The sequence below is a fragment of the Panthera tigris genome, chromosome A3, assembly GCF_018350195.1.
Source record: "Panthera tigris isolate Pti1 chromosome A3, P.tigris_Pti1_mat1.1, whole genome shotgun sequence".
In the NCBI taxonomy this organism is placed as follows: domain Eukaryota; kingdom Metazoa; phylum Chordata; class Mammalia; order Carnivora; family Felidae; genus Panthera; species Panthera tigris.
In genome coordinates, this window is record NC_056662.1 from 137,290,218 (window position 1) to 137,315,515 (window position 25,298).

The 25,298-nt window shown below is 56.1% G+C and overlaps 1 protein-coding gene across 9 annotated transcripts in view; it reads left to right on the plus strand.

Moving 5' to 3' along the window:
• EIPR1 (EARP complex and GARP complex interacting protein 1) overlaps nt 1–25,298 on the plus strand; it is a 119,830-nt gene that overhangs the window by 41,918 nt on the left and 52,614 nt on the right. The window contains exon 1 of one of the 9 annotated variants that reach the window (XM_042982591.1): nt 12,909–13,949. The exons of 4 other annotated variants lie outside the window; for them this stretch is intronic. In XM_042982591.1, coding sequence (XP_042838525.1) covers nt 13,694–13,949 — 256 coding nt within the window. In that variant the 5' untranslated portion in view covers nt 12,909–13,693. Of the gene's footprint in view, nt 1–12,908; nt 14,017–15,155; nt 15,407–24,768; nt 24,788–25,298 lie in introns of those variants that run through there. 4 more of the 9 variants (XM_042982597.1, XM_042982594.1, XM_042982595.1 and 1 more) reach the window with 4 other exon arrangements.

A 25,298-nucleotide genomic window follows, 5' to 3' on the forward strand; every position in this document is an offset into this window, starting at 1 on the left:
CCGGGCTGGTGCTTTTCACAGCCGCACCATTTAATTTGCACCTCTTGCCACCTGTCCCTTGGACGTGGCCGTGGCGGTCACGGTGCCTGTTTCCTGCTCTCCCGGGACAGCCCGCCGGTGCTCAGGTCTGCACGCCTGACTCTGGACGCCGTGGGTGGCACGCGCGGGCCTGTGGAGCCGCAGCCGGCGTGTGGGCTCGGCGCCCGCCATGGGGGGCTGCCCTGCTCCCACCCGGAGGGGCTCTGCAGAGGCCTGATGTCTAGATTTTGGTTCAGTTTTCCTTTGCATGGAAACGGTTTTGTGAAGGTGGTCACGTGCCTGCTTAACGATTCTGACCGCAGAGAAGGCTGTGCAGCAAAACGTCAATCTCCCCTCCACCCCTAACCACCAAGCCCCATGTTTTCCTGCCGGTGGCGCCACTGTTACCCCCGGGGAGTCGAGTAACTCAGAGTTAGAGGTGGGGGGGGCTCATCCAGAAGGAAGCGGTGTCATCTCTAGTGGCCGTATTGTGGGGAAGAGCACGCAAGTTACTTGGAAAACCTGAAAAGGAAGATGTGTGTGAACGAGGCCTCCTCACTCCACCGACACGTTCCGAACAGCCCTCGTTGGGTCTAGTACGCAGTCAGAAACGAGGCCCTCAGAGGCCCCGAGGCTCTGGTGAGACCGGGGGCCGGGCGGCTGGGGAAGGAGGGCGTGAGACCGCAGGCGGTCGGGAGGCCCCACTGCCCCTGGGGCTTCTCCACCATCTGTCCTGGACACTTGACGTGTTACCACTGGAGAGCCTGTCCTTGGAGCGTTGAGGCGAGTGGCCTTGCAGGCAGCTGTGCTGGAAAACTCAGAAGGAAAGAGACCTCAGTCCCCCGTCCGGCCTGTGGGACTCGACGTGCTGGGGCCATCTCCCTTCAGTGCCCTGGCAGGGCCGGCCGTCACTGAGTCCCTCGGGCGGGGAGAAGGGAGAGACAGGGTGTCCCCTCAGCCTGCCCAAGTCCCACTCGTGCTGTTGTCCCACCGGCAGCTTTTGAGGGCCTCCTGTTGTAGGCCAGGTTGTGGTCATTGAGGACCTGAAGAGGAACGAGGCCTTCAGGGGGACCCCCGTCAGTAGGAGAGGGGGACCATGCATGACCCAGTAACCGGCACAGCAGGAAGGAAGTGACTGCCCAGGGCCCGATGGAGTTTTTTATAGTGTTCATTTATTTTTGAGAGAGAGAGACAGAGTGCAAGCCAGGGACGGGCAGAGAGAGAGGGAGACAGAGAATCTGAGGCAGGCTCCAGGCTCCGAGCTGTCAGCACAGAGCCCGACGCGGGGCTTGAACCTACAGACCGCGAGATCATGACCTGAGCCAAAGTCACACACCTAACCGACTGAGCCACCCAGGCACCCCTGAAATGTTTTTTACATGGGAAAATGAATCCTTTCCAGAATCCCCAGATGCTTGAAAGTGTGTTGTTTGTACATTCAGTACCTCGTTCCTCTGCTCCCTGGCCTACGTCAGGACTATGAAGTTGCTTTCGTATGAAGTTGATGATGTCGTGAAAAATTTGGGAATTTGCAGTCTCTGAGTGAATTTTCTATTTGATTTTGAAGGGAGAATCTATAAAGACTCTTGCTTTTAGTATCTTACTTACATCAGACCCCTTGACTGTTTACGGGAGCTGGTCTTGGATGGACCGGTATAGCAGGATAAGATCTATAGAGATTTCCAAACCCATATCCACTTTCGGTAAAAATCTACACAAGTTACAAAGCCCAGATAATGCATCTAAAAGCACACTGTGTGTAGGGAAGAGTTGCTAAAAGATAAGGAATTAATAGTGTTGTTTTTTTTCAATCCAATATATGCCGTTTGGAAATCAGATGAATTTGCGAGTGTAAAATGTAAGACCAAGGGGAGTGAAATCCTGGCTTGTTCCTGGCCATCAGCGTGTGAGGTGCTGGAAACCCTTCTGCCTGCACACGGGTGGTAGCCTGGTTACAGTCACATGCTACGTTGCAGTTTTCACAGCACTTGCCACGCTATTTCAGTGTGATATTTCTGGTAATTTTCTGAGTGTAGACATCTTCATATACCCATTTTATAGATGAGGAAATAGAGGTTCAGAGGAATTCATTTGCCCGGAATCTCATAGATAATATACCAGAATCAAAGTTTACAGAGAAAACTACCATTCCCCCCCGCTGTCCATAACGATGATTTCTCCTAAGGTGTGGAAAACTTAGACTGATTTGTTAATTTGAAAAAAATATATATTTTGGGAGGAAAGAATAGAAAATTTAGCAGTGTAACAAAGTTTAATACATAAAAATAATCTTAAAAAAAATTTTTTTTAACGTTTATTTATTTTTGAGACAGAGAGAGACAGAGCATGAATGGGGGAGGGTCAGAGAGAGGGAGACACAGAATCTGAAACAGGCTCCAGGCTCTGAGCTGTCGGCACAGAGCCCGACGCGGGGCTCGAACTCACAGGGTGTGAGATCGTGACCTGAGCCGAAGTCGGACGCTCAACCGACTGAGCCACCCAGGTGCCCCAAAAATAATCTTTAAATATGTGTGAGATATGAGAGATGTTGTACCCAAGTATAAGTGTGCCCTAAAGATCATACAAACTTACTGTAAAGTTCAGATTCACTTTTATTTTTGAGTCATCAAGACTTTTAAAAGGCTTTGAGGGCAGGGGCACCTGGGTGGCTCAATCAGTTAAGCGTCCGACTTCAGCTCAGGTCACGATCTCACACCCTGTGAGTTTGAGCCCCGCGTCGGGCTCTGTGCTGACGGTTCAGAGCCCGGAGCCTGCTTCAGATTCTGTGTCTCGCTCTCTCTCTGCCCCTTCTCTGCTCATGCTCTGTCTCTGTGTCAAAAATAAATAAAAACATTTAAAAATATATTTAAAAAAAAAAGGCTTTGAGGACTTACTGATACTTCTGTACTAACAAGTTAAAAAGGAATGGTTTTTTACGATATCTTAAATATCCTATTCTTTGGAAACCATTTGTGTTTTTTTTAGATTCTAGGGGAGAAGAGACAGCAAACACCTGTTTGCTGGGTCGGTCCTCACTGCCCCCTGAAACCCTGTTTTCTGCCCCTAGTTCTGCACTGAGCACGTACTCCTAATGTCTCAATCACTCCTCACCTCTGCTCTCTGACACAGTGTGGTGATGTGTGGGTTGACACCTGTCACTCAGACAGGGTGGTAGCCGGCTGCTTCTGTCCCCAGAGGGACTGTGTTAAAGACAGAATGTTCCAGTTCAGAGAGTCCCAGGGAGCTTCCCTGACCTCCGTGCAAGCTGCCAGCACGAGGGCGTGCAGCCACACCTACTCAGTCCAGTCCAAGGAACAGACTCGTCCCGAGGTGTCTCTAGGGATGCTTTACCCACGTTGCTGTGTGTTTCCTGACCCTGTGTGCGCGTCTCCGTCTGGATTTCCCCTCTTGGTGGTAAGTCGCACGGGCGTTATTAGATGAGCAGGGAGTTGTGAGTGAGTGAGTGAAATCCTCATCCCAGGGGGAGGGATGTGCCTTTTGGGGGTCAGTCCTGGTCCTGGGCAGGCAGCGGCCGTACGCGGGCCCCTCCCTGCCTCTTGTAGGGACGGTGCTCTGGACGATGCTTTGGAGGTTGGGTTGTTTTGCCAACAGTGTAGTTGGGTTGTATGTGTGTGTAGTTTTTGTTTTGTCACTTGGCCCATCTTTGTCCTTTGCACCGACCTACTTAGATCACGTGCATTGAAATCTCTGGTGGCTCAGGGCTCAAGCCCAGCATCTTGTTTGTTTTCCTCACTTATCGCTGGTCCTGTTTCTCTCTCCTCGCCTTCTGCGGGCTACTCGAACGTTTTGCAAAATTTCGTTTTGATTTATGTACGGTGTTTGTGAATGTACTGTGAGTTTCAGTAGTGTTTGCTCTAGATATTACAGTCTACGTACACGACTTACCAACTCTGCTTTGGAAGATGTCTGGAACCTTTTGCTATTAGGCCCCTTTGCCCTTTCGACTTTTCAAATATAATCATCTGAGTGTTTTCTCTTTATTCATCGATCATCAGATGTAGTGTTTTATATGTAGTTACGTGTATATGCGTATATGTGTGTATGCACGTGCCTACACACGTATGTGCATGTGTATATACATATATTGCACACACGTGTGTGCATATATACACATGTGTGCTTATACGTGTCTCTGTGCGTATATACATATACGGTAAAACCTTAGATTGAGAGTAACTTGTTCTGTGAGTGTTCTGCAAGACGAGTGAACGTTTCTAATACATTTTAACTTGATAAACGAGCGACATTTTGCGATAGGAGTAGTACGTGACACTGAACGGCACATGATCACAAGTGAGCCAGTGGTCTTTCTCCCCACCCCTCCCACCCCCCCCCCCCCCCTTGCTAAGGGATTGTGCGTGATCGTCAATGCAGTGTCACTTTCCTGCAAAATCCTCAAAGGAGGCAAAAGCAAGTGTCACTGGATAGGTCCCTTGTTAAAGTTGCACAAAGAGAAGAAGATTCCATTGAGCTGATAGAGAGCAGTGACTCCGTTAGTGACAGAGAAAGTCATCCTACACACTAACCCTCCCCTCTCTTGTCTCCCTCCCACCAGCCACGGAGGTTTTGAAAGGTAAGTGCAGGTTATTTGTTTTAATTATTTTTCTTTATATTTTGTATTTTTAAAAATTTTGTATTATTTTACCGTATTGTCACCATCATTTTTATATAAATATTTTAGGGTTGTGGAACGGATCATCTGAGTTTCCAGTATTTCTTATGGGGAAATTCACTTTGATATAGAAGTGTTTTGGATTACAAGCATGTTTCTGGAACGAATTATCCTTGCAAACCAAGGTTTTACTATATGTGTGTATATACGTGTTTGTATAAATGCATACACATATATGAGCGTGAATATATACATATGTGTGCACTTACACACATGTATGCGCACATATACATGTTTGTGCACATATACACATGTATGCACATTGAATATTTTCCAGCCCTGTTCTCCCCACCTGTCCTGAGATGTCACGGATATGAATGTTGGCTCAGCTGTTTTCATCCCACAGGTTTCTGAGACTCTGTTTATTTTGTTTTTTACTTCATTTTCTACCCAGCGTTCAAGTTGAGTATTTTCTATTGTTCTGTCTTCAAATTCATTGATTCTTTCCTCTGTCATGTTCATTCTGCTGTTGAACCCATCCACTGAGGGTTTTGTTTTTTTTTTTAATTTTGGTTACTGTATTTTTCAGTTGTAGGACTTGCATTTGGTTCTTTTGTATATCTTCTCTCCCACTGGTGAGGTTTTCTGTTTTTGTTTTTTTTGTTTTTTGTTTTTTTTTATATTGGTTTGGAGTATTGGTTGCTCACTGTAACATTTTTATAACGGCTGCTGTAAAACTCTGTCAGGTAATTCCAGCCTTGCTTCCTCTTGGCATTGGTGTGTGTTGACGGTCTGATTTTCCCGATGCTTGGGAACGTGTGGATCTTGTTCGAGCAGGCACACAACCTGTCCAGGTCTAGGGAGTGGGTCTTGTCTCACTTCCGCGTGCTGGGGTTCCAGTGACGGTTTTTGGAGCGCTCACAGTGTGTTCTTGGTGCCTCTGGGGCTCCCACTGATCCCTCAGAGGGAACGGGAATTTACAAGCCATGGAGAAGACACTGACAAGACTATCTCGATACTGAAATAAAGGACGGACGTGGGTCAGAACTATCGGATTGTTTTCAGCCTGGTTGTAGGAAAGACTGCCTTGGTGTTATCGGTGGTGACAGACGGCAGGGAGGAAAGATCGCCAGGTTAACTGTCCATCTGGTGCCTTCTCCTTCCCCTTGTCCATTCCTCTCCCTGGGAGGTGCTAGGCCCGAGACTGGGGCCCCAGTTATTAAGTGCGTGGGGGACAGGATGGGGACAGAAAGTGGAATCTCAGTCGCCAGAATCACTTAGCTCGGGCTGGTGGGGCAGGCGAGTCTGAGGAGCTCCGGGGTTCACGTCAACTGTACTTGTCCTGATGGTGCCCTACTGCACCACAGGCTCTTCCTGGGGCCTCGCAGCCCTGCTGGACCTGCAGGGTCACCTGTCCTCATGCCCTGGGGCTCTTCAGCCGTTTGGGTCTGTCTTTACCTTTGTGCTTGGGGACGGTATACGTTTTCTTACGTCAGAGTTACAGAGTTACAGGATAGGGAAGGTGTGGCCGTCCAGAAGTCTTCATTTTAAACAACAAAAGTGTTTTTGTGACTCATACTTCTAACCATTTTTAAAAATTTGAGTAGACACACAATGTTGTTACATTAGCATCAGGCATGTAGTACAATAATCTGACAGCTCTATACGTTGGACTGTGACCATCACAAGTGTAGTCATCATCTGTCCCGTGTGACACCGTTACAATATTGCCGACCGTGCTCCCTGTGCTCTGCCTCTCATCCCCGTGACTCACTCATTCCGTGACCAGAAGCTGTGTCTCCTCCTTCCCTTCACCCGTCTTCCCCCTTCCCCACCCCCATCCCTCTGGCATCCACCAGTTCGTCCTCTGTACGTAGAGGTCCGATTCTGCTTTTTGTTTGCTCATTCATTTGCTTTGTTTTCTAGATGCACGTATGAATGAGATCATACGGTTGTCTTTCTCTGACTGACGTATTCCACTTAGCATGATAGGTCCATCCATGTTGTGGCGAATGGCAAGATTTCATTCTTTTGTATGGCCAATAGTTCACGGTTGTGTGTGTGTGTGTGAGCGTGTGTATTTATTTATTGATCTCTTTTTCATTCATCAGTCGATGGGCACTTGGGCTGCTTCCGTATCTTGGCCACTGTAAATAATGCTGCAGTAAACATGGGGCTGCAGGCATCTTTTCAAATTAATGGTTTTCATTTTCCTTGGGTAAATACCCAGTAGTGGAATTAATGGATCATAGGGTAGTTCTAATTAAAAAAATTTTTTTTAATGTTTATTTACTTTTGAGAGAGAGAGAGAGAAGCAGAGCACAAGTGGGGGAGGGGCAGAGAGGGGGAGACCCAGAATCCGAAGCAGGCTCCAGGCTCCGAGCCATCAGCACAGAGCCCGATGCGATTCTCGAACTTATGAACCAGGAGATCATGACCTGAGCCGAAGTCAGACGCTTAACCCACTGAGCCACCCAGGTGCCCCAGGGTAGTCCTATCTTTAACTTTTTGAGGAACCTCTATACTATTTTCCACAGTGGCTGCACCAATTTGCATTCCTACCAGCAGTTCCAAAGGGTTCCCCTTTCTCTACATCCTCACCAATACCTGTTGTTTCTTGTCTTTTGGATTTAGCTGTTCTGACAGGTGTGAGGTGATACCTCTTCCTGGTCTTGATCTGCATTTCCCTGCTGATGAGCGATGTTGAGCATCTTCTCGTGTCTGTTGGCGCCTGGATGTCGCCATTGGAAAGTGGTCCATTCAGGTCCTCTGCCCATTTTTACTTTTTTAAAAAATTATTTGTTTAATAGTTTATTTGTTTTTTGGTGTTGAATTGTATAAGTTCTTTATATATTTAGGGTATTAACCCCTTATTGGGTATCTTGTTTGCAAGTATCTTCTCCCATTCAGGAGGTTGCCATTTTGTTGTGTCGATTTCCTTTGCTGTGTAAAAGCTTTTTATTTTGGTGTGGTGCTAATAGTTGTCTTTTGCTTTGCTGTGAATCACAGTTTTGGTTGATGGGGTTTTAGGATAACTCATCTCTATTATTTAATTCCATGTGATTATAGAAGATTTAAAAAATCTTCTTTTTAAAAGTTGGCAAGAACTATTTACTTGGGTCTTATACTTGTTTTTAATTATTGTAGCTGTGTTTCTGTGTTGGCTAAAGTCCTACTATTTTGAAATAGAATAAAAGCTATTGTCAGATAATATGATGGAATGGTGTACTTAGCCAGCAGAGGGCGAAGCTTTTCTGGGATTCGGAGGCCATGATATTAATCACGTCTCCCATTGTTGTCATTGTGCCTGGGGGAGAAACACTCAGAAGTTACATTGTGGACATCTGACTCTTGTGGCTGCTCGTCGTCTTTTGAATAGCCCTCCTATATTGGGGGAAATTCCTAGGTTATTAGCCCCATTTCCCATTATGGGAATAAGAAATCAAGTTTGCAGTTTCCCGGTGACTAGGACCGTGCGTATGACTGAGATGCTGCCAGTCACAGGGGGCCACACGGGACAGCGGTTGGCAGTATGAGTGGCTGCAGATAGCTTTGGGGTGTGGGGGTCATGGTGGCAGCATCGCAGGTGACTTCCAGGTGGTAGTGAGTTCCTGGCACACCGGGAACACGCCAGTGGCCTGAGTGTGACAGCGGCAGCTGTGGGGCGGGCTTCGTGATTGCCGGGTGGGGACTGCACAGCTTTCCGGTCAGGCCAGTGCCTCCGTGTGGTTTCTAGCCCTGCTCCCCAAGGCTTAGGCTTAGGCTGGTCCTCCGGCGTGACCGCCATTCCGGCTCTTTCCCCTGAATCCAGAAATGATCTCTTCATCTGCAGAGGCTGCTTTTGTGGATTGCACCCGAGGTCTGATAGGTACGCACTAGAGGGGGCTGTCTGAGACCCCGAAACCGGGGATCTTTACATAAATTGGCAGTGACCGTGGCCACGTGGCCACATGGGCGGAGTGTGGCCGGCGCTGGCGCTGCACTTCCGCCCATGAACGGTGGCGGGCGGCCAGTCACCAGTTAGGGTCCCAGCTCCCGTCCTTGCCTGCGGTCACCCGGCACTCCCTTCCTGTCGACCTCAGTGCCGGCAGGCCTGCTCTTCCCTCTCACTGCTCCCGCAGTACGGATTACTTGTACACTACGTGCCAGAGCCCCTAGCGTCTGGGGCTCCATCCTGACCTTCCGGAAGCTCCCAGCTGTGTGGGGAGGATAGACACTGAGCTGATATCCACCCAAAGTGACATCGCCCCGTGGCAGGTGTTCTGAGGGGAGGGGGGTCAGAGGTTTAATGAGTCCTCAAGGGGCCAGGGGACCCCACTGAGCTCTGCTGACAGCGGCCTCTTTGACAAGGCACAGCCCTCCTGCTCACTGAAGTGTCTCATTGTTGTCACCGTCCTTTCACGTAGCGTGTTTTCACCGACCTCATTTAGGAGCAGCCTGCTAAAGCGAGTCAGCGCAATGAGAAGTCACACAGAAGCGGATGGAGGGACAAAACAGGAAAGCCAGTGGGGTGGAGGAAGGAGACGGCGGAAGGCACCGTCCCCGATGTGGAGGACGGAGGCCCCGTGAGCGCTCTGGGACCTGGCGTGTGCCACATGAGCTGAAGACGCGGCGGCCTCCGCTCTGGCCGTCCAGGAAGGCGGGTGTCTTGGTAGAGCGGGGCGGGTGACCCGTGTGGTTCCCAGTGCGCGTGCACGTTGTGTTCACGCCGCGCCGCGGTCTGGTAGGTGTGCAAGAGCGTCACCTCTGAAGAAAAGTACGCGCCTTGATTTAATAATACTCTTGTGCTAGAAAATGCTGACCGTCACCTGAGCTGTCACTGACCACGGATCGCCGTGACGAATACAGTGACGGGAGAGTTTGAAATACTGCGAGAATTACCGAAACGCGACTCGGAGACAGGAAGTGAGCACGTGACCGCGGGGCATGGTGGCCGACAGACGTGCTGGACACGGGCCAGGGTGGCCGCGGACCTGCCGGCCGCACCAAACAGCGTCTGCGGCAGAGCGAGGCGCGCCTGGAGTTTCTTCTGAGTAACGTGAAAGGAGATCCTTCTAGAAATCACCAATGAAAACATTCCCAAACCTCAGTTTTCACTCTCTTCTCTGCTTTAAAGGTGAGCTTTCCGTCAGCCAGAGTTTCCCCAGATGTTGGGGCACCGGCACCCTCGTCACACTCAGAGCTGGTGGGGTTCAGGGAGGTTCACTGTACCGTGTCCAGAAGTTTTCAGATGACCGACTCGAGAGTCCTCCTCAAGTCACCGTGGGATATTCCGCACGGGGACTTTTGTAAGTTCCTTCCGACTCTGGAGGTTTTGCCGCAGTCTGTGTAGACTCAGGAGGCCCGTGAAGAAGTCCTCTCGGGTTCTGCCCTCCTGCGTGGGGCGGTCTCTCCTGCCCCGAGCCTGTGAGGTGGCCCTGGTCAGGGCTAATTAGCGCGCCTCTCGCTCCTGGCCTCTTCACCCCGGCTCAGAGAGGGGGGGTTTTTCCTTCCCTCGTGTTCCCCGTGGAAACACCTGTCACATCCCACACCGAGTGAGTTTGAGTAGCCAAAGATTTCAAGATTATTAATCATGCTTTGCTACTTGTGACTTTATTTTTATCTTATCACTTCGTTTCGCCACCCCGAGCTCAGTCTTCGTGTCGAAGGTGAGAAGCTTGAATTGACCGCACGGGGTTATTAGACCAGAAATACTTGCCCCCTAGTTGTTCTGTTTGTAAGCGAACGCAGTGCAGGTGTGCTCACCGGAGCGGCAGCACCTGCCACGGTTGGTCCCTGAATTACCAGTGCTGGGCCTGGCTCGGCCCTGACCCGGCAGCCGGCCCTGGGAGAGCCCCCGACATCAGGCATTCGAGTGGCCGACTCCTGTCCGGTTCTCCTCAGAGTTCGAATGCCCGCCAGTGCTTGTGCAGAAGAAGGTGTGGTCTCCACGGCCACCCACTGACCTCACTGACAATGGACTTGCTAACTCCCGGGGGTGCTTGCAGAGCAAGGCCAACCGTATCATCTTCAACGGAGACGGTAGAGTAGGTCCTTCCCCTCCCGCTGAGTGTGACCTCTGCCGGTCCCCGTCACCGCCATGCTCAAGACCTTTGGGACCCGTTTGGGATTTGCTTTAAGAACCCGCTTCATTGCTGTCTAAGAAAATCTTTCTCCTGACTTTAGACAGTACTTTTTGGCCCCTGATGACCCTGTCCTGTTTGCTTACCCATCTCATTAGTCATGCTGGATTCTGAGATTTTTGACTATTTTGGAAACTCAAATATACCCCGGAGAACAAGGTCTTACCATGCAGGGCGCACGGAGAACGTTCTGGGATGAGTCTGCAGGAACTTCCACTGCACTTTGGGTTGATAGACTCTGCTCCTTTGTGGTTTGTGACCCACAACATACATCTGTCTGTAGAGCACGTATGTGCTCTGGATGACAGCTGGTTACAAACACACTGTTGGCTGGTCGGATGTTTCTGCGATTGGGACTTTCTACCTTAGTTCTGCAGGAGACGGATGGTATACAGCTTCTTTTTTTTTTGTTTGTTTGTTTCTAGTCGATTTTTTTTCCCCATGGAAACTGGTCCTGGCAAGCAGGGCTATGATAGGGCATTTCAGCAGATATTCAAAGCGCTTTTGACTCCCATCTGTGGGAAGTAGTTGAAACGACACACAGGTCGGAGAGTCTGAGGGGAGGGACACAGCCCTAGACATCAGTGACACCCAGGCACGTGTTTCCAGCAACAGATTATGAAACATTAGGAGAGTATGAGGGGTTGGGTGCCTGAGTGCCCCCTGCTGAAACTGGGCCAGTAGCTCGAGGAGAGGAGAGGCCAGGAGGTGGGAAGGAGGGAGAGGAGAGTAGGGAGAAGAGGGAGAGGAGAGGAGGCAGGAAGGAGAGGCATCTCTGGAGAGGAGGGGAGGGGAGAGGAGAGGAGAGGAGAGGAGGCAGGAAGGAGAGGCATCTCTGGAGAGGAGAGGAGGGGAGGGGAGAGGAGAGGAGGTGGGAAGAAGAGAGGACAGGAAGGAGAGGAGAGGAGGCAGGAAGGAGAGGCATCTCTGGAGAGGAGGGGAGGGGAGAGGAGAGGAGAGGAGGCAGGAAGGAGAGGCATCTCTGGAGAGGAGAGGAGGGGAGGGGAGAGGAGAGGAGGTGGGAAGAAGAGAGGACAGGAAGGAGAGGAGAGGAGGCAGGAAGGAGAGGCATCTCTGGAGAGGAGGGGAGGGGAGAGGAGAGGAGAGGAGAGGAGGCAGGAAGGAGAGGCATCTCTGGAGAGGAGAGGAGGGGAGGGGAGAGGAGAGGAGGTGGGAAGAAGAGAGAGGAAGGAGAGGAGGGGAGGCAGGAAGGAGAGGCATCTCTGGAGAGGAGGGGAGGGGAGAGGAGAGGAGAGGAGGCAGGAAGGAGAGGCATCTCTGGAGAGGAGAGGAGGGGAGGGGAGAGGAGAGGAGGTGGGAAGAAGAGAGAGGAAGGAGAGGAGAGGAGGCAGGAAGGAGAGGCATCTCTGGAGAGGAGAGGAGGGGAGGGGAGAGGAGAGGAGAGGAGGCAGGAAGGAGAGGCATCTCTGGAGAGGAGAGGAGGGGAGGGGAGAGGAGAGGAGAGGAGGCAGGAAGGAGAGGCATCTCTGGAGAGGAGGGGAGGGGAGGGGAGAGGAGAGGAGAGGAGGCAGGAAGGAGAGGCATCTCTGGAGAGGAGGGGAGGGGAGGGGAGAGGAGAGGAGAGGAGGCAGGAAGGAGAGGCATCTCTGGAGAGGAGAGGAGGGGAGGGGAGAGGAGAGGAGAGGAGGCAGGAAGGAGAGGCATCTCTGGAGAGGAGGGGAGGGGAGAGGAGAGGAGGCAGGAAGGAGAGGCATCTCTGGAGAGGAGGGGAGGGGAGGGGAGAGGAGAGGAGAGGAGGCAGGAAGGAGAGGCATCTCTGGCCAATGTGCCTTGGGGCCGCCAGGCATTCACATGCGTCACCCACTGTCCCGGTGCAGATAGAAAACACAGGTGCTGCAGGGATCGCGGTCCCTCGAACAGACCGAATAGGACGCTGGACTTCTGGCATTTGTAAACCACCTTAGCGCCATCCAGGACGTTCGCTTTGCAGCGTGCAATGGGGAGGTCAGGCGCAGCTGTACGAAATTGGATGGTTCTGACCCGTAAAAACGGCAGTTCCGCGTGGCTCCGGCTGTTGAGGCCGCGATCCGGCCACGCCTGCCCGGCGGCGTCGCCACGCTTTGCCGCGCCTCCTCCTCCTTTCCGGCGCCGGAGATCCGGAGGGCTTCCGGGGAAAGGCGCCGCGGAGGCCGTGGCATCCGATCGTCCACGGCGTGTCTGCGGGTGGCCGGCAGCGCCACCAGCAAGTGCCGTGGCAGAGTGGGGGCCCGGGTCCTTTCCGTCCCTGCTCTAGAAGCCGGCGCTCAGGTGGAGCTCGACGGCTCGTCCCCGGGAGGAGCACTGCTGGCCGGGCGACATCTTGGGGGCAAACCGTCGGGACGTCTGTCGGCTGTGACCTGGCCGACCCAGGGGGAGCGGTGGCGGGCATGTGACCACGCCCCGCGTGCGCAGGGGGCGGGTCTCGTTCTGACGCGCGAACGTAACCGCAGATGGTGGCTTTAGCGGCTCCGTAAGAGTCAGCAGTGTCATCTGCCCGTGAGACAGAAAGCGCATAGGATCTTTGGGCTCTACTCTGCGAGGCCCTGCACGTAATAGGAAATGCTTGCTCGGGTCACGTCTGCCCGTAGCTGTCCGTGTCAGAGGAGCGCTGTCCGCCCGCCCGCGCGGCGAGGCGCCACACGGGAAGGCGGGCCAGCCTGGGAGGCTGGCAGGGAGAAGATTCCGGAAAACCCCGTGAGGGTAGCCTGGGGCGGATGCCGATGCGGCCTCGCGGCACCCGGCTGCCTGCCTGCCGGCCGCCTGCTCTTGGTGAACAATGAGAACGGGGGCTGTCACTGCGGGGAAGGGCTGTTCAGAGAGGACTGGCGTTTCTTCGCAGACCCGGGGCGCGGTGGCGGAGGGAGCCATTCGCCCTGGCTTCGGTGACATCCTCGCTCTGTGAGGTCGCGCCCAGCTCTCCATGAAGCTGCCCCAGGGCAGTGCGCTGCCCCACGTGGGATGCATCCATGCGGACCTCGGGGTGCCCTCATGGGAGAGGGCGGGGCTGCCCACCTTGCCGGGGTTGGATGGAGTGTGCTGCTTGGGGGTCCCCTTTCCCTGCAGGAGAGAGAGAGAGCGTTGCAGGGGTTGGCCCCTGCCTGCCATTATTCAGTCACAGTGTCACGCAGAGACACCTGAGTGTGCTCCCAGGAGAGCGGATCCAGGAGCCCGTGAAGGTACGTGGCGACCCGGAATGTGGCTGTGGTGGCCCTGAGTGTCAGCGGGAACCAGTCTGCAAACACCGTGAGGACTGTGGGACCGAGGGTGGGACCGGGGTGATTTTGGAAGCCATGCGTCGGTCCACATACATCAGTGTTGTCTCCTGGGACGCGGCAGAGCAGGCAGTAGATGTCAGCAGGACTGGTGCCACACGCCAGCCACCCCTTAAACCGTGACACCCGGTGCAGACCAGTGATTTGAAAACTTTCTTTTTTAAAGCCACAGAACCTATTTTTTCCTGTTGCAGGAAACCCCGGCCCATAACACGGCTGAGACCGGAGCCGCCGATCTCTGCCGACAGCGTCTGTGAGGGGTGAGGGGATGGGACAGCGAATGGAGCGAGACACTAGAGAGTTTTCCATGGGTCACCGCCATCTGGAGCGGGCGACGACTCAGCGTTGCTCACCGCTCCGCTCCCCACGTTCAAAAGGGCCTGGCACGTAGTAAGCACCGAAAACATTTGTTGGGTGTAGTGAATCAGCAAAGGCACGAAGGGTCTGTTCTGGGTCCACTTAAAACGAAGCAAAACCTTTTCATAGTCTAGGACAGCAGCAAACCAGAGAGCTAATGGGTTAAATCGGGCCCACTGCCGGGTCTCATCAATCAAGTTCTATTGCCACACAGCCGCACTCACGTGACATCACGGCTGTCCTCGTGATGAAATGTCACGTTGGAGTCATCGCAACAGGGACTGTATGGCCCCCAAAGCTAAAAATATTGACTGTCTGGCCCTTCATGGGAAGTTTGTTGTCCCTGGATTAGGAAACGGGAGGAGGTCTGGTGCCTCCTCGTGAGGCTGGGCCGGGAGGTCGTCCGGTGGCTCACTGCACGACGGGGCTGTCCGACAGGGATGAGACTTCTGTGACCAGCTAGTCTAGATCCCGTCTGTCGTTGCTCATTAAACGCTTACTGTTTACCAGGCTCTGCTCAGCTTCCGTCTCAGAGAGCGTGTGATAACAGGTGGAGTCTCTTGGCCCGCGGATGAGGAGAGCGGGGCTGTGACTGTGCCACTCGTGGCTGTGGGTCTAGGGCCTCAGTCTTAGCGCACGAGGCTCTCGGGTCAGTGGTTTCTGCACGTCCTCTCCTTCCTTTCCAACGCCCTCCTTTCCCGTCACCCCACCACCTTTATTCACTTAGCGGCTGCATCCACACGCCCAGTGAGGGGTGTCTCTTCACGCGGGCTCCGCCGGTCCTTCCTGTACAATTACACGTACGTGATGAACTCCCAGCATGTGCCACCCCGGCCCAGACACTGGAGCCACAAGGGACGAGTGAGGCCCCCCTGGTGCCGTGTCCAGGATCGTGGACACTGAGGGGTGTTGCGCTACCCCTGGGGACGCCGTGAGAGACAGAGATTCTCCCTGCTACCACCTGCCCTCAGTTGTGCTGGGAGAGGCTGAACGTGTCATCTGAGGTAGGAGACAAAGTCGGCTCCCAGTTGGAAGTCCCCCAGGATGGCAAGTCAGAGGCAGTGAGGGGCCGGGACCCAGACATTGGAGGTGGAAGAAAGGTCAAAGCCCTGGGGTCCATGCAAAGGAAGGACGACTGGAATGGGCTGGATGGAGGGCGTGGGTGTGCAGGGGGAGGAGGGCAGGGGGAGGGTGTGAGGGCAGAGGGCAGGATGGAATCCAGGTCTTGGACGGACCCAGGTGAACAAGGTCACCTCGACTGGTTGAGAGCAGTGACCCAGTTACAATGATCTGTCTCGTGTTTGGTGCTAGACCCATGGAAAAGGTCATCATCATACAGTGAAACTCGCTTCTACTTCTCCTCTTAAAAGTATTTCTTAGATGTTTGCTGTTTATAACAAATTGCTTATTAAACGTTTGAAGTGGAGGAGTGAAAAGAGCGTTTGCACCGTGGGTATCATCAGAGCACTAGTGCCCTGAGAAAGTTCCCGCGTGGGATGCCCGCCACTGTGGCCTGTGCGCCAGGGGCACCACAGCGAGCGTGGGCAGGGCCCAGCGGAGACCACGGAGGTGCCCACGGCAGCCAGCCCCACAGTTCCCGTGGACCAGGCGGACGGCAGGCCGTGTGTCTGCTTGTCTCCTCTGAGCCCCCGGAGCGCGTGGCCTCGCAGTGACAAGGGTAGCCAGGGGGCCCTCCAGTGAGCCCCGCCAGCCGGGGCCACCGCGCCTTTCGCCGTGCGTCCCATGACCAGTCCTGGGATGGACGCTGGTGTGACGCCCGCTCACAGGGCCGTCAGCAAGCTCTGAGCCCGCGTCAGTGGGCGGATGACGCCTCCAGGCTGTGGCTGTGGTGGTACAGTTTGTCCACGGTGGCATCTGGGAGGCAGTGGGCAACGAAGGGAACGTGGAAGGCCTGGGAAGCCTGGTGCAGCCGAGGGCGGCTTTTGTTAGCCCGCGGGCCCGTGTTTGGCCTGGAAGGGTTCACACTGCTGGTTCAGAATGTCTCGTTTGCTGTGAAAAAGCGATTCTCGTGTTTTGTCGCTTTTTCGTTTTTTCGCCAACTAATGGCATGGTTTTTTCCAGACCGAGCCACCAGGTTTCTATTTAGTTTTAGAGTTTTTGACAAAACACCTCCCCGTCCATCTCTGCCTCATATTTTATTAGTTTTGGTAAGAGTCGAATCTTTGTCCTGACCCGTTTGGCTGCTACTACAAAATACCGCAGACTGGCTTGCCTACTAACGACAGACACGTGTTTCTCATAGTTCTGGAGGCTGGAGCCCGAATCGGGGCCTGTTCAGTGTCCGGCGAGAGCCCCCTCCTGGCTCATAGGTGGCTGTGCTCAGATGGTAAAGGGCTGGTGAGCACCCTGGCGTGTCTCCTACACGGGCTCTGAACCCATCATGAGGGTGGAGCCCTGCCTTCCCGAAGGCCCCACCTTCAGGAACCCCAGGGGTTCGGGTTTCACTTGAAGCCCCCTCCCCCCCCCACGGTGGCGAGAGAAGCCGTCTTGCAGTCCTGTGCTTGCTGTGCCCACACAGCTCAGGGCTGTTAGGAGGTCCTCACCTGTCCATCCTAGGCTGGCCTGGGAGGAAGTGTGGGACGTAGATGTGAGAGCCAGATGCACCTGGGTCTGAGTCCCAGCTCTCTGTGGGTCCAGTGACCTTGGGGCAGACCTTCGGCTCTCTGAGGTACAGGTTCTCACCATTTGTAAGAGGGTAATAGCACCTGCTTGGGGAGGTTGTGATAGGATTAAAGAGGTTCGTGCATGAGGTGCACACAGTAGGCCAGCTGTGAACAGGAGCCACGGCGGTCCCCATCACCATCGTAAGAGACATGAGTCTGGAACGTAGGAGGCGCGTGACCGTCACTGGATGGTTGGTTTACAGAGCACGCCTGGAGATGACAAGCCACTGACATAAAGTGAATGACAGGCCCTCCAGCTGGCCACGTGCTAGGATCGCTCGAGTTCCTTGTAGACGTCCCTGTCCCTGGGCCTCACCTTGAGTTAGACGTTTTCCAATAGCGTGCTGGCATTAGGAGTTTTAGACCATCCCTGAGTGATTTTAGCAGGTGGCTGGAATTGTGACTGTTGACCTAAGTCCCTCTTCAGAGAGCGGGACACAGGGTGCCCCAGGCCACCGTGTTGCCCAGCAATGGATACCTGGGATGATGCCCCTGTGATGGCCCAAGGACGAGGGCGCAGACAGGCTTTGGCGTCCGGCTGAGTTCCATCTGAACCCCGACTGCCACTCTATAGCCGTGGGACATTGTGGGCAGTGACTGCGTCAGCCACCCTGTGTAATATCCAACTCCAGGGGAGTCTGGAAGGTGGCTGACGCTCTAGAACATTGGTTTTGCTCTTTATAAAATGATAGCACTCCAGTATAAAACATAGTACACTGCAGATCTGTTGTGTCCGTTAGATGAGAGAAGGCTTGGAAGGTTCCTGGTCCAGCTCCTAACACTCATTCCTTCGCTGGGTCACCCCCATATACTAAATACTAAATATGCACACATGCTGATTGCTTTTAAAACTATCGTCTTAGCAGGTATTTAGATAAAACTGGTTTAAAAAATATGACATAGCCTATTTTTTGTGATATAATTTTGATCTACATCATAATGCATTTAGCAAGCAGCCATCTTTCCTAGGTCCTTTTTGAAAGGAGATAGGTTATAAATTATAAATATTCAATGCCTAGCAGAATCTGATACAGAGAAGGCATTCAGGTATGTAATGAACTGTGTACTATTCACATAAGATGGCATCCCATTTTGCATCGATGTGAATTCTAATTACAAAAAAATTGAATTCTTGACCTCCAAGTGACTGTGATCCTACTCGAGCGGTCTCTCCTCACCCCTCGCCATCCCTCACTGCTGTGGGCACTGGTGCTGAGGTGGGGGGGCTCACGTCCAGGTGGGGGCTGGTGTCCGGTGGGGGCTGGCGCTCGGGGGACTGGCATTCCGATGTGGCCAGAGGCGTGTTCTGTAGCGTGGAGACCCGGGGTCAGGGCCACCAGGTGTCCTCGTCGACGCCAGAACTGGGGAATCTCTCAGGAACTTGGGCAGAAGCTGAAGTGCAAGCCTGTTCCCTTCCTGATGAGAAAACAGAGGGGAGGATCCCAGAGCGTGAAGTTCACCTGCTCTCTCTGGCCTGCCTGTAGCCTTGGGAGAAATGGCAGGTTTGCTCTGTGTCCTTCCTGCTTTGTTCGGGCACACACAGAAGCCCGTCTGACCCGCTGACACGTGTGATTTGGTGGCAGTCGGTCTGGCCCATCAGAGGAGGGCCCGTGGGAATCACGCCCCCTGTTCACCACTCCCTCCCTGTCCCGCAGGCCGCTGCCCGCTCTCACCGGAGGGACTTGCGCTCCGTGTCCCAGTGTGCCCGCCCTCAGCTGTTCCGTTTCCTCCTGCCCCCGTCACTTTCCTCTCCGGGGAGCCCCGCCCGGGACACCTTCAGTTCACCGCAGAGACCGAGTTGGGATTAATAACCTTTAGGAAACATTCCTAAATAAGCGTCAGGGTGCAGTTGACTGCTGTGGCCAAGTCTCAGGGGGAAAGATTTTCTCCTCACTGTGGTTCCCGGGAACATTTGATTCCCTACGTTATAATCTGTATACCCAACCTCCCGTCACGTTTCAGCGGTAAAATAGCACCTTTAAAAGGGATCGTGAATGTGTGTCCTTTTGCGTTTCAGCAGTCTCTTGTGTTCTTCATATGACGTGTCGTGCTTACTCACTCAGCATCTGTCTCTGAGCATTCGCTGCACGCCAGGCACCACTGAGGACCTGGGGGCGCGGCCGTGAACCAGACGGGGGCCCTTGCGGGGCTGCGGGAGTAGAGGGGCAGTGCGTCAGCGTAAATACGGTCTCTGGTGAAGGAAAGTGTTAGGAGAACAGACTAAAGCAAGTGCCGGGGTGGAGACTGAGCGGGCGGGGCGCTGACCGCCTGGGACGGACTTGTTTGAGGAAGTGTGATTTGAGTGCCTGCAGAGGAGGGGAGAACCAGAGTGTGTGACAGTGTGCGTGTGCACACGCTGTGAGGGTGTGCACGTGCCGCGTGAATGAGTGTATGTGTGCGTGCACGTGTGCGAGCGTGATTGTGATTGAGAAGGTGTATGCAAGGACTCCATGTGTGCATGTGCTGTGTGTGGGTAAGTGTGTGTATGCACCAAGTGTGTGGGAGAAAGTCCGTACACGAGCCGCGTGTGTGTGAGAACGTGTGCGTGTGCTACGAGTGTGTGAATACGTGTCGAGTGTGCACTGGGTGCAGGAGAGTGTGCACACGTGCTGCGTGTGCGTGTGTGCATGCATGTGTGTGTGTGTGCACGTGCGCCCCGTGGTAAGAGGCGGGGGGGGTCGCCTCTCAGGAGGAGGCCTGGGCCCCGTGAGGCGAGTCGGAGTGTGGGTGGCGGACGGCCGGCGCCCCGAGAGCGAAGAGGAGGCAGGCTGGCGTGAGAGGCGGGGGGTCGGCCCGCGGGCCCTGGTCCCGAGGAGGGAGCAAGTGTGGAGGTGGAGGGGCGAGGGCCGTCCGTCCGCCTGGGCTTTTCCGCCCCGGGGTGTAGCCGCCACCGGCTTGGGCGTGCAGGACAAAGGTTGCCATCTGGGGGGCGGCCAGCCCGTAGAGGATGCCCCCGGGGCCTGTGTGGGCAGGGGACCAGTGGTGTGGGGTCAGGCGGGGAGCGAGCTCTAGAGAGAAGGCAGCCGGAGACAGAGCAGAGCCGTGGCGGGGCCGTGGAGGACCGTGGGGCAGAGCTGTGGTCAGCAGCGCCTGTGAGGGCACGCGGCACTCCGGGCACGTGGGGATGTCCACCGCGACGCGGGTGGACCCATCTCGTCTCCGGAGATGGGTCACAGACGGGACACGCAGGTGTGAACCACGTGTGCTACCCCTGGGCCGGCGGGGTGACGGGAGCCTGGCTGAGGGCAGGAAGCACCACGGGGGCCTCAGAGCCGAGGGGCTCACCTCGGGACGTGACAGAGAAGAGGGGCCACGTCCGGAGGGAGCAGCACAGAGCAGGGAGCAGGCGGGGTGCACTGGGCGGGGGAGAGAGGACCCGGGTCACTTGGGACTGGGCCGCCTTGCCATCACTCGCCCCACTCTCAGTTCTTGCTGTTGGCCGGCAGGCGTCTTGGGGTCCCTGGGTCCCATCGCCCAGCCCTGTCTGCACAGAGAGGGAGAACGTTGTAAGGCTGGTGTTCTTGTTGTGCAACTGTACGAGGAAACCCAGATAGAAGAACACGGTGACCCAGGGGGTCACTGAGAAAGGAGGGCCCTGCAGGCAGGGAGGGAAGCAGGCCGTCTGCCAGGTGGTGCGCCTGTCCTTGGCCCCTCGCCCAGAACCCGTGGGGACACTAACAGAGCAGTACAGCCGAGGAGGACGGTGAAGCGGGTGACCGAAGCTCGGGAAAGCCAGGCGGTGCCTGAGAGCCGTGGATTTGCAGCCCGACCTTGTGACCGAAGGAGATCCTGAAAAAGCGCCCCGCCCCCGCGGGCAGGAGGGTGGCGTCCGAGTTCCGTGTGGCCTAGGACACAGCACGTCCAGGCTCCTTGAGGGCGGGGCCGCGTTGACCCTGCTGGCCGTGAATGTTGGTGAGAGCCCCTCCCAGCCCATCCCGGGAAGCACTGGCTGGGCCGGAATCTCGTTGAGGAAGCCCCCTCCCCCCAGGCTCCCAGTGAGGCACATCCTGGTTCCGTGCTTTGGAGAAGACGCGTCTGTTTCCCCAGGTCGGGCGCAGAGGTGAACGTGTGCCCTCACGATGCTGCAGTCTGGTCGTGCTCTCGGCCACCAGCTCTGCTCTGAGACGGTTCCAAGGTGGTTCTGTCCGCCGGGATCTGCGCGTTTGCCCTCGAGTCGAGCGGCTGACATCCCTGGCTGACAGGTCCATCGAAGACGCCTGAGGAGCCCTGGGGGGGGTGGGGGGGGGGAGGAGCAGCACGGTCCAGCCCGCTCTGTTCTCCCGAGGCCCGCGTGGAGGCCTGGCTCTGTGATGGAGAGTACTTCCTGGGTCTTGTTCGTGGTGCCCTCCACCACCGATGCTGCTGTGGCGTGGTGCTGCCTGGCAGAGAGCAGGACCACCCTCCCCGCCCCTGCGCCCACCGCACGATGGAGGCACCTTCCTCGGCTGTCCGCTTTGGCATTTGACGGTGATCTCTTGGTCCTCTGATAACTTCCCAAGGAGTTCGCCGATTAAGTGAAATTTCAGAAGCTAGTAAGTGGCCCCCAAAGCATGCTTAAGATTTAGCATTTGAATTGCCTTTTTGTTTTTTGATGAGACAGTGACCTGTATTTCAGGGGCCTCTGTCCCCAGTTAGCAGAAGTGGAAGGTGAAAAACCCCATCTCTCGCTCTCCATCGAGGGAGCTGGAAGACAGAAATGAAAGCCGTGTTTCAGGGTCACGGCTGCCCACTCCTCCTCTCTGCCGCCTCCCCCTGGGCACCGACTCCTCACTGTCCACGTTCATCGTCTCCCCGGATTCTCGGAGCATCCCAAACACGCGCCAGCCTGGGGTGGGGGAAGAGCACCACACTCTGGCCAGAAAGCCTCGCCTAGGAACGGCGGCCGAGCAGTCGGCTAGGAGCCCATACGCACCTGTCCGTGACCGCCTCCTCCCCCCACCAACCCGTCCGGGCCGCTTCGCAGAAACGCAGAAACGGTTCTGGGTGAAAAGAAACACAAAAGACGGAGGAGTGGTTCGAGGAGGCAGTGCGGTGGGGCGTCGGGGGAGAGGCTGGTTCAAACAGACGGGGCTTGAGCGGGGCCGCGGGGGAGGGACGGAAGTCGTCCGTGCTTCCCTGCTTGCGTCCCTGCGGGAGCGGCCTCCGGGTCTTGCCTTCCCCTTAGGAGACAGAGAGCCTGACTGTGCGGGCCCTCAGGGGACCGGTGGCTGCCAGAGCAGGTGACCGCTGGCGTCGGTCCGTCCATCTTTCCGCCGCGACCGTGGGTGCGTGCTGTATGCCAGGCAAGTGTCTTGATGCTGGGAAAACAGGAGTCGCGCTATCTAGACCCCCTGCCCACCTGGGGCTCACGTGCCGGCGGAAGCAGGTCAGCGCGTCTTCCCTCGCTGGCTCTCCACGCAGCCCCCGCTCGTCGGCAGGCCCAGGGCAGAGGCCGTGGTTCTGGAGTCAGGGCGGGGCCGGGTCTGCCCCTGGCTGTGTGCGCCCTGGGGCAGGCGGACGCAGAGGTCCCTGCTGGCGTGTGGTCTGGGGGGTTCCGGGGCCTGTCCTCTGCACGGCTGTCTGGGAGGCTCAAGGGAGTATCGGGCATCCCTGCCCCCGAGGCCACACCGCCTTCTATGTGCGGCATTTCCAGAGTCAAGCACCAGATGCCCCTCACCCCTAGGTGTCCCCATGTCCCCAGGACACGGTGGGCAGGACAGCCTCCTGGATGGTCTTTGTCCTGCTGCTTCTGTGGGCCTCTCCCGGGCTTCCTGCATCTTAGCATCCGGCAGCTGGAGGTTAACGGCGACCGTGTCCGCCGTGAGCCGTGCGCACGTGGCTGTCGTAACTGCAGCAGTTGTGAGATACCCTTTGCCTTATAAATGGGTCGAGTCTGCTTGGTAAGAACAAGGCTCTGCGGAGCGCGTGGGTTCTCGGGTCCGGAGTCAGGCACGTTGGGATTGGCTCCTTCCTGCTCCCTAACGCCTGGTGCTGGGCGGCTGGGTCTGGGAAGATGGAGGGGGGGCTCCCGGGAAGGCTGGTTACCCCCCCGTGTCGTGGCTGCAGGTGGCCGTTGGCGGGGAAGACTTGAACGGCAGCACCTAGAACACGCTCCCCTGGCCTTTCGCCGTGGCTCTCGGCTTCCTCAGGCCACGACATGGGGTTCCCAGGGGAGACAACCACGAGCGGCCGGCCTCTGAGGGCCGTGGCCGTGGCTTCAGTGCGGTCGCGGGAGCCTGGCCTCCGTGTGGCGGGCAGCTCCCTTTCTGTTTCAGGGCTCTGCGGTCCTGAAAGGCAAGCGCGTTGGAGCCCTTGGTCCCCGATGCCGGGCGCGAGGGCCCCGCGTCCTGACTGAGCAGAGGCTGACGTGGTGTTGGCCAGCGCAGGTCAGCGGTGGAGGCCCTGCGTCCCCGCCCTGCACGGGGCTGTCTGGCGTCGGGGGCTCCGGCTCGGTCGTCTGCCCGAGCTCCCCCTCCAGGGCTTGCCCCGCGGTGTGGTTGGACCGCCCCGTCCCCTCTCCTGGTCGTCTTCTGAGCTGCCGTTTGGCACCCTGCCTGCAGCGGACAGGAAGTCGGCAGCGGGGGCCACGGTCGCGCCGACCCAGGAGGCCCGCTGGTGGACTGCGTGGGAGGTAGGGCTTGTCCTTTCCAGGGTCGCTCCTGGCGTGGAGAATCCCGGTGCGTTTGACCAACTCTGTGTCGGCGGACATTTATTTTCAGTATTTTGCTCCACAAGCAAAGCTGTATTGGAAATCTATACGTACACGTCTTTTGTTCCGTCTGAGTTTTTGTTTTGGAAGAATTTCCCCAGGAAGACACGCCGGGTCTCTAGGTATCTGCCAGCAGCCCCGCCAGCCCCTCGGTCTCTCCATGGTGGGGTTGCAGGACTCACCTCCCCCACCCCCACCGTTTCCCACCCTGTCCCCCTCCCCCACAGCCACCGTTCCTGCTTCTCACTCCTGCCACCTGTGCTCAGGCGGCTCATCCCTGCAGATCGGCCGGGCCCGGCTGCTGCGTTCCCATCCTGCTGCTCGGGCTGAGGGGAGCCACCGCCTGGGTGTCACCTGCAGTTGGGGGGCAGAGCTCAGGAGGGGCTCCCATCCAGAGGTGACACACTCCTACAGCACGCTGGCCAGCGAGCAGTGGCTCCCCCCGGCCACCAAGGCCCCTCTAAGGAAGGAGAACCCGTGAGCAGCACTGGAGAGGGGAAGACAAAGAAACCAGAAAGCCACGGGGGTGGGTGCAGAAAGGGAGCAGCAGAGGCAGGGCTCGCGGGAGCCCGGGGGTCCCCAAGAGCCAGGTTAGGACAGAGAGCATGTGATGACAGACAGGGCCAGAGAAAGGGCGTACAGGCGGGCGCGTCCGCGTGCGTGCCGGCACGTCCACACCTGTGACGGCGGCACCCGGGGGACACGAGGCGGGAGCTTGCGCTCGCTGGTCCCGTGTGGTGACGTCTAGGTCTTTGCCTGCTCAGGCTCGCCCGCGGGGGAGATGTCACTCCGATGCCGTTGATGGGAAGCTCTTCCCCAGGGTCACAGAGTGGCTAAGCCAGACCCAGGATCCAGACTTGGCTTTTCCAGCTGCACAGTCCGTCTTCCCCGACGCGTGGTCCCTCAGCTCAGTTCCGTGTGCAGCGCCAGTGCGTGGCTGTGTCTTGGCAGGCCCGCGGTGGTCCGGTGTGGAGGAGACGGTGTTACCTGGGGACACGCGGCCCGCACACACGGTGAGCTCCCCGCCCGCGCCCCGGGCCCCCCCCCCGTCCTGAGCCTGCCGCAGCCTGTCACGGGAAGACTGCCCGTGTCGACCACCCTCGGCCCCCGTGGTGTTTGTAGAGATGGGAGCACCTGGAAGGCGTCAAGTGAAAGGTGTGGAAGTACAGAAGATGTTATTAAGTCCCCCAAGTAACTTGGGTTTCTTTGCATCTCACGGGGAGACCCCGAATTTCAAGACGGCTGCCCTCCGCGTTTGAAAGGGATTGGTGATCGAATAGATACGTTTAGAATGAGTCTTTTACTTTTGTGCCTTCAGCAATCACCCCCACCCTCTTCCTGTATCTTAAGCCATTTTAAGTGAAGTAAAGAGAGGAAAGACAAGGTGACAGCAAGTGCCAGGATGGATCTTGGCGGGGCTGCAGGGCTGTGCCCTCACGTTTAGTCGGCCAGAGCTGTTAGTTGGGGCGCAGCCCCGAGACGCCTCTCCGTCCACTGCGTTTCCTCTGGGTGGGTGCAGGATGG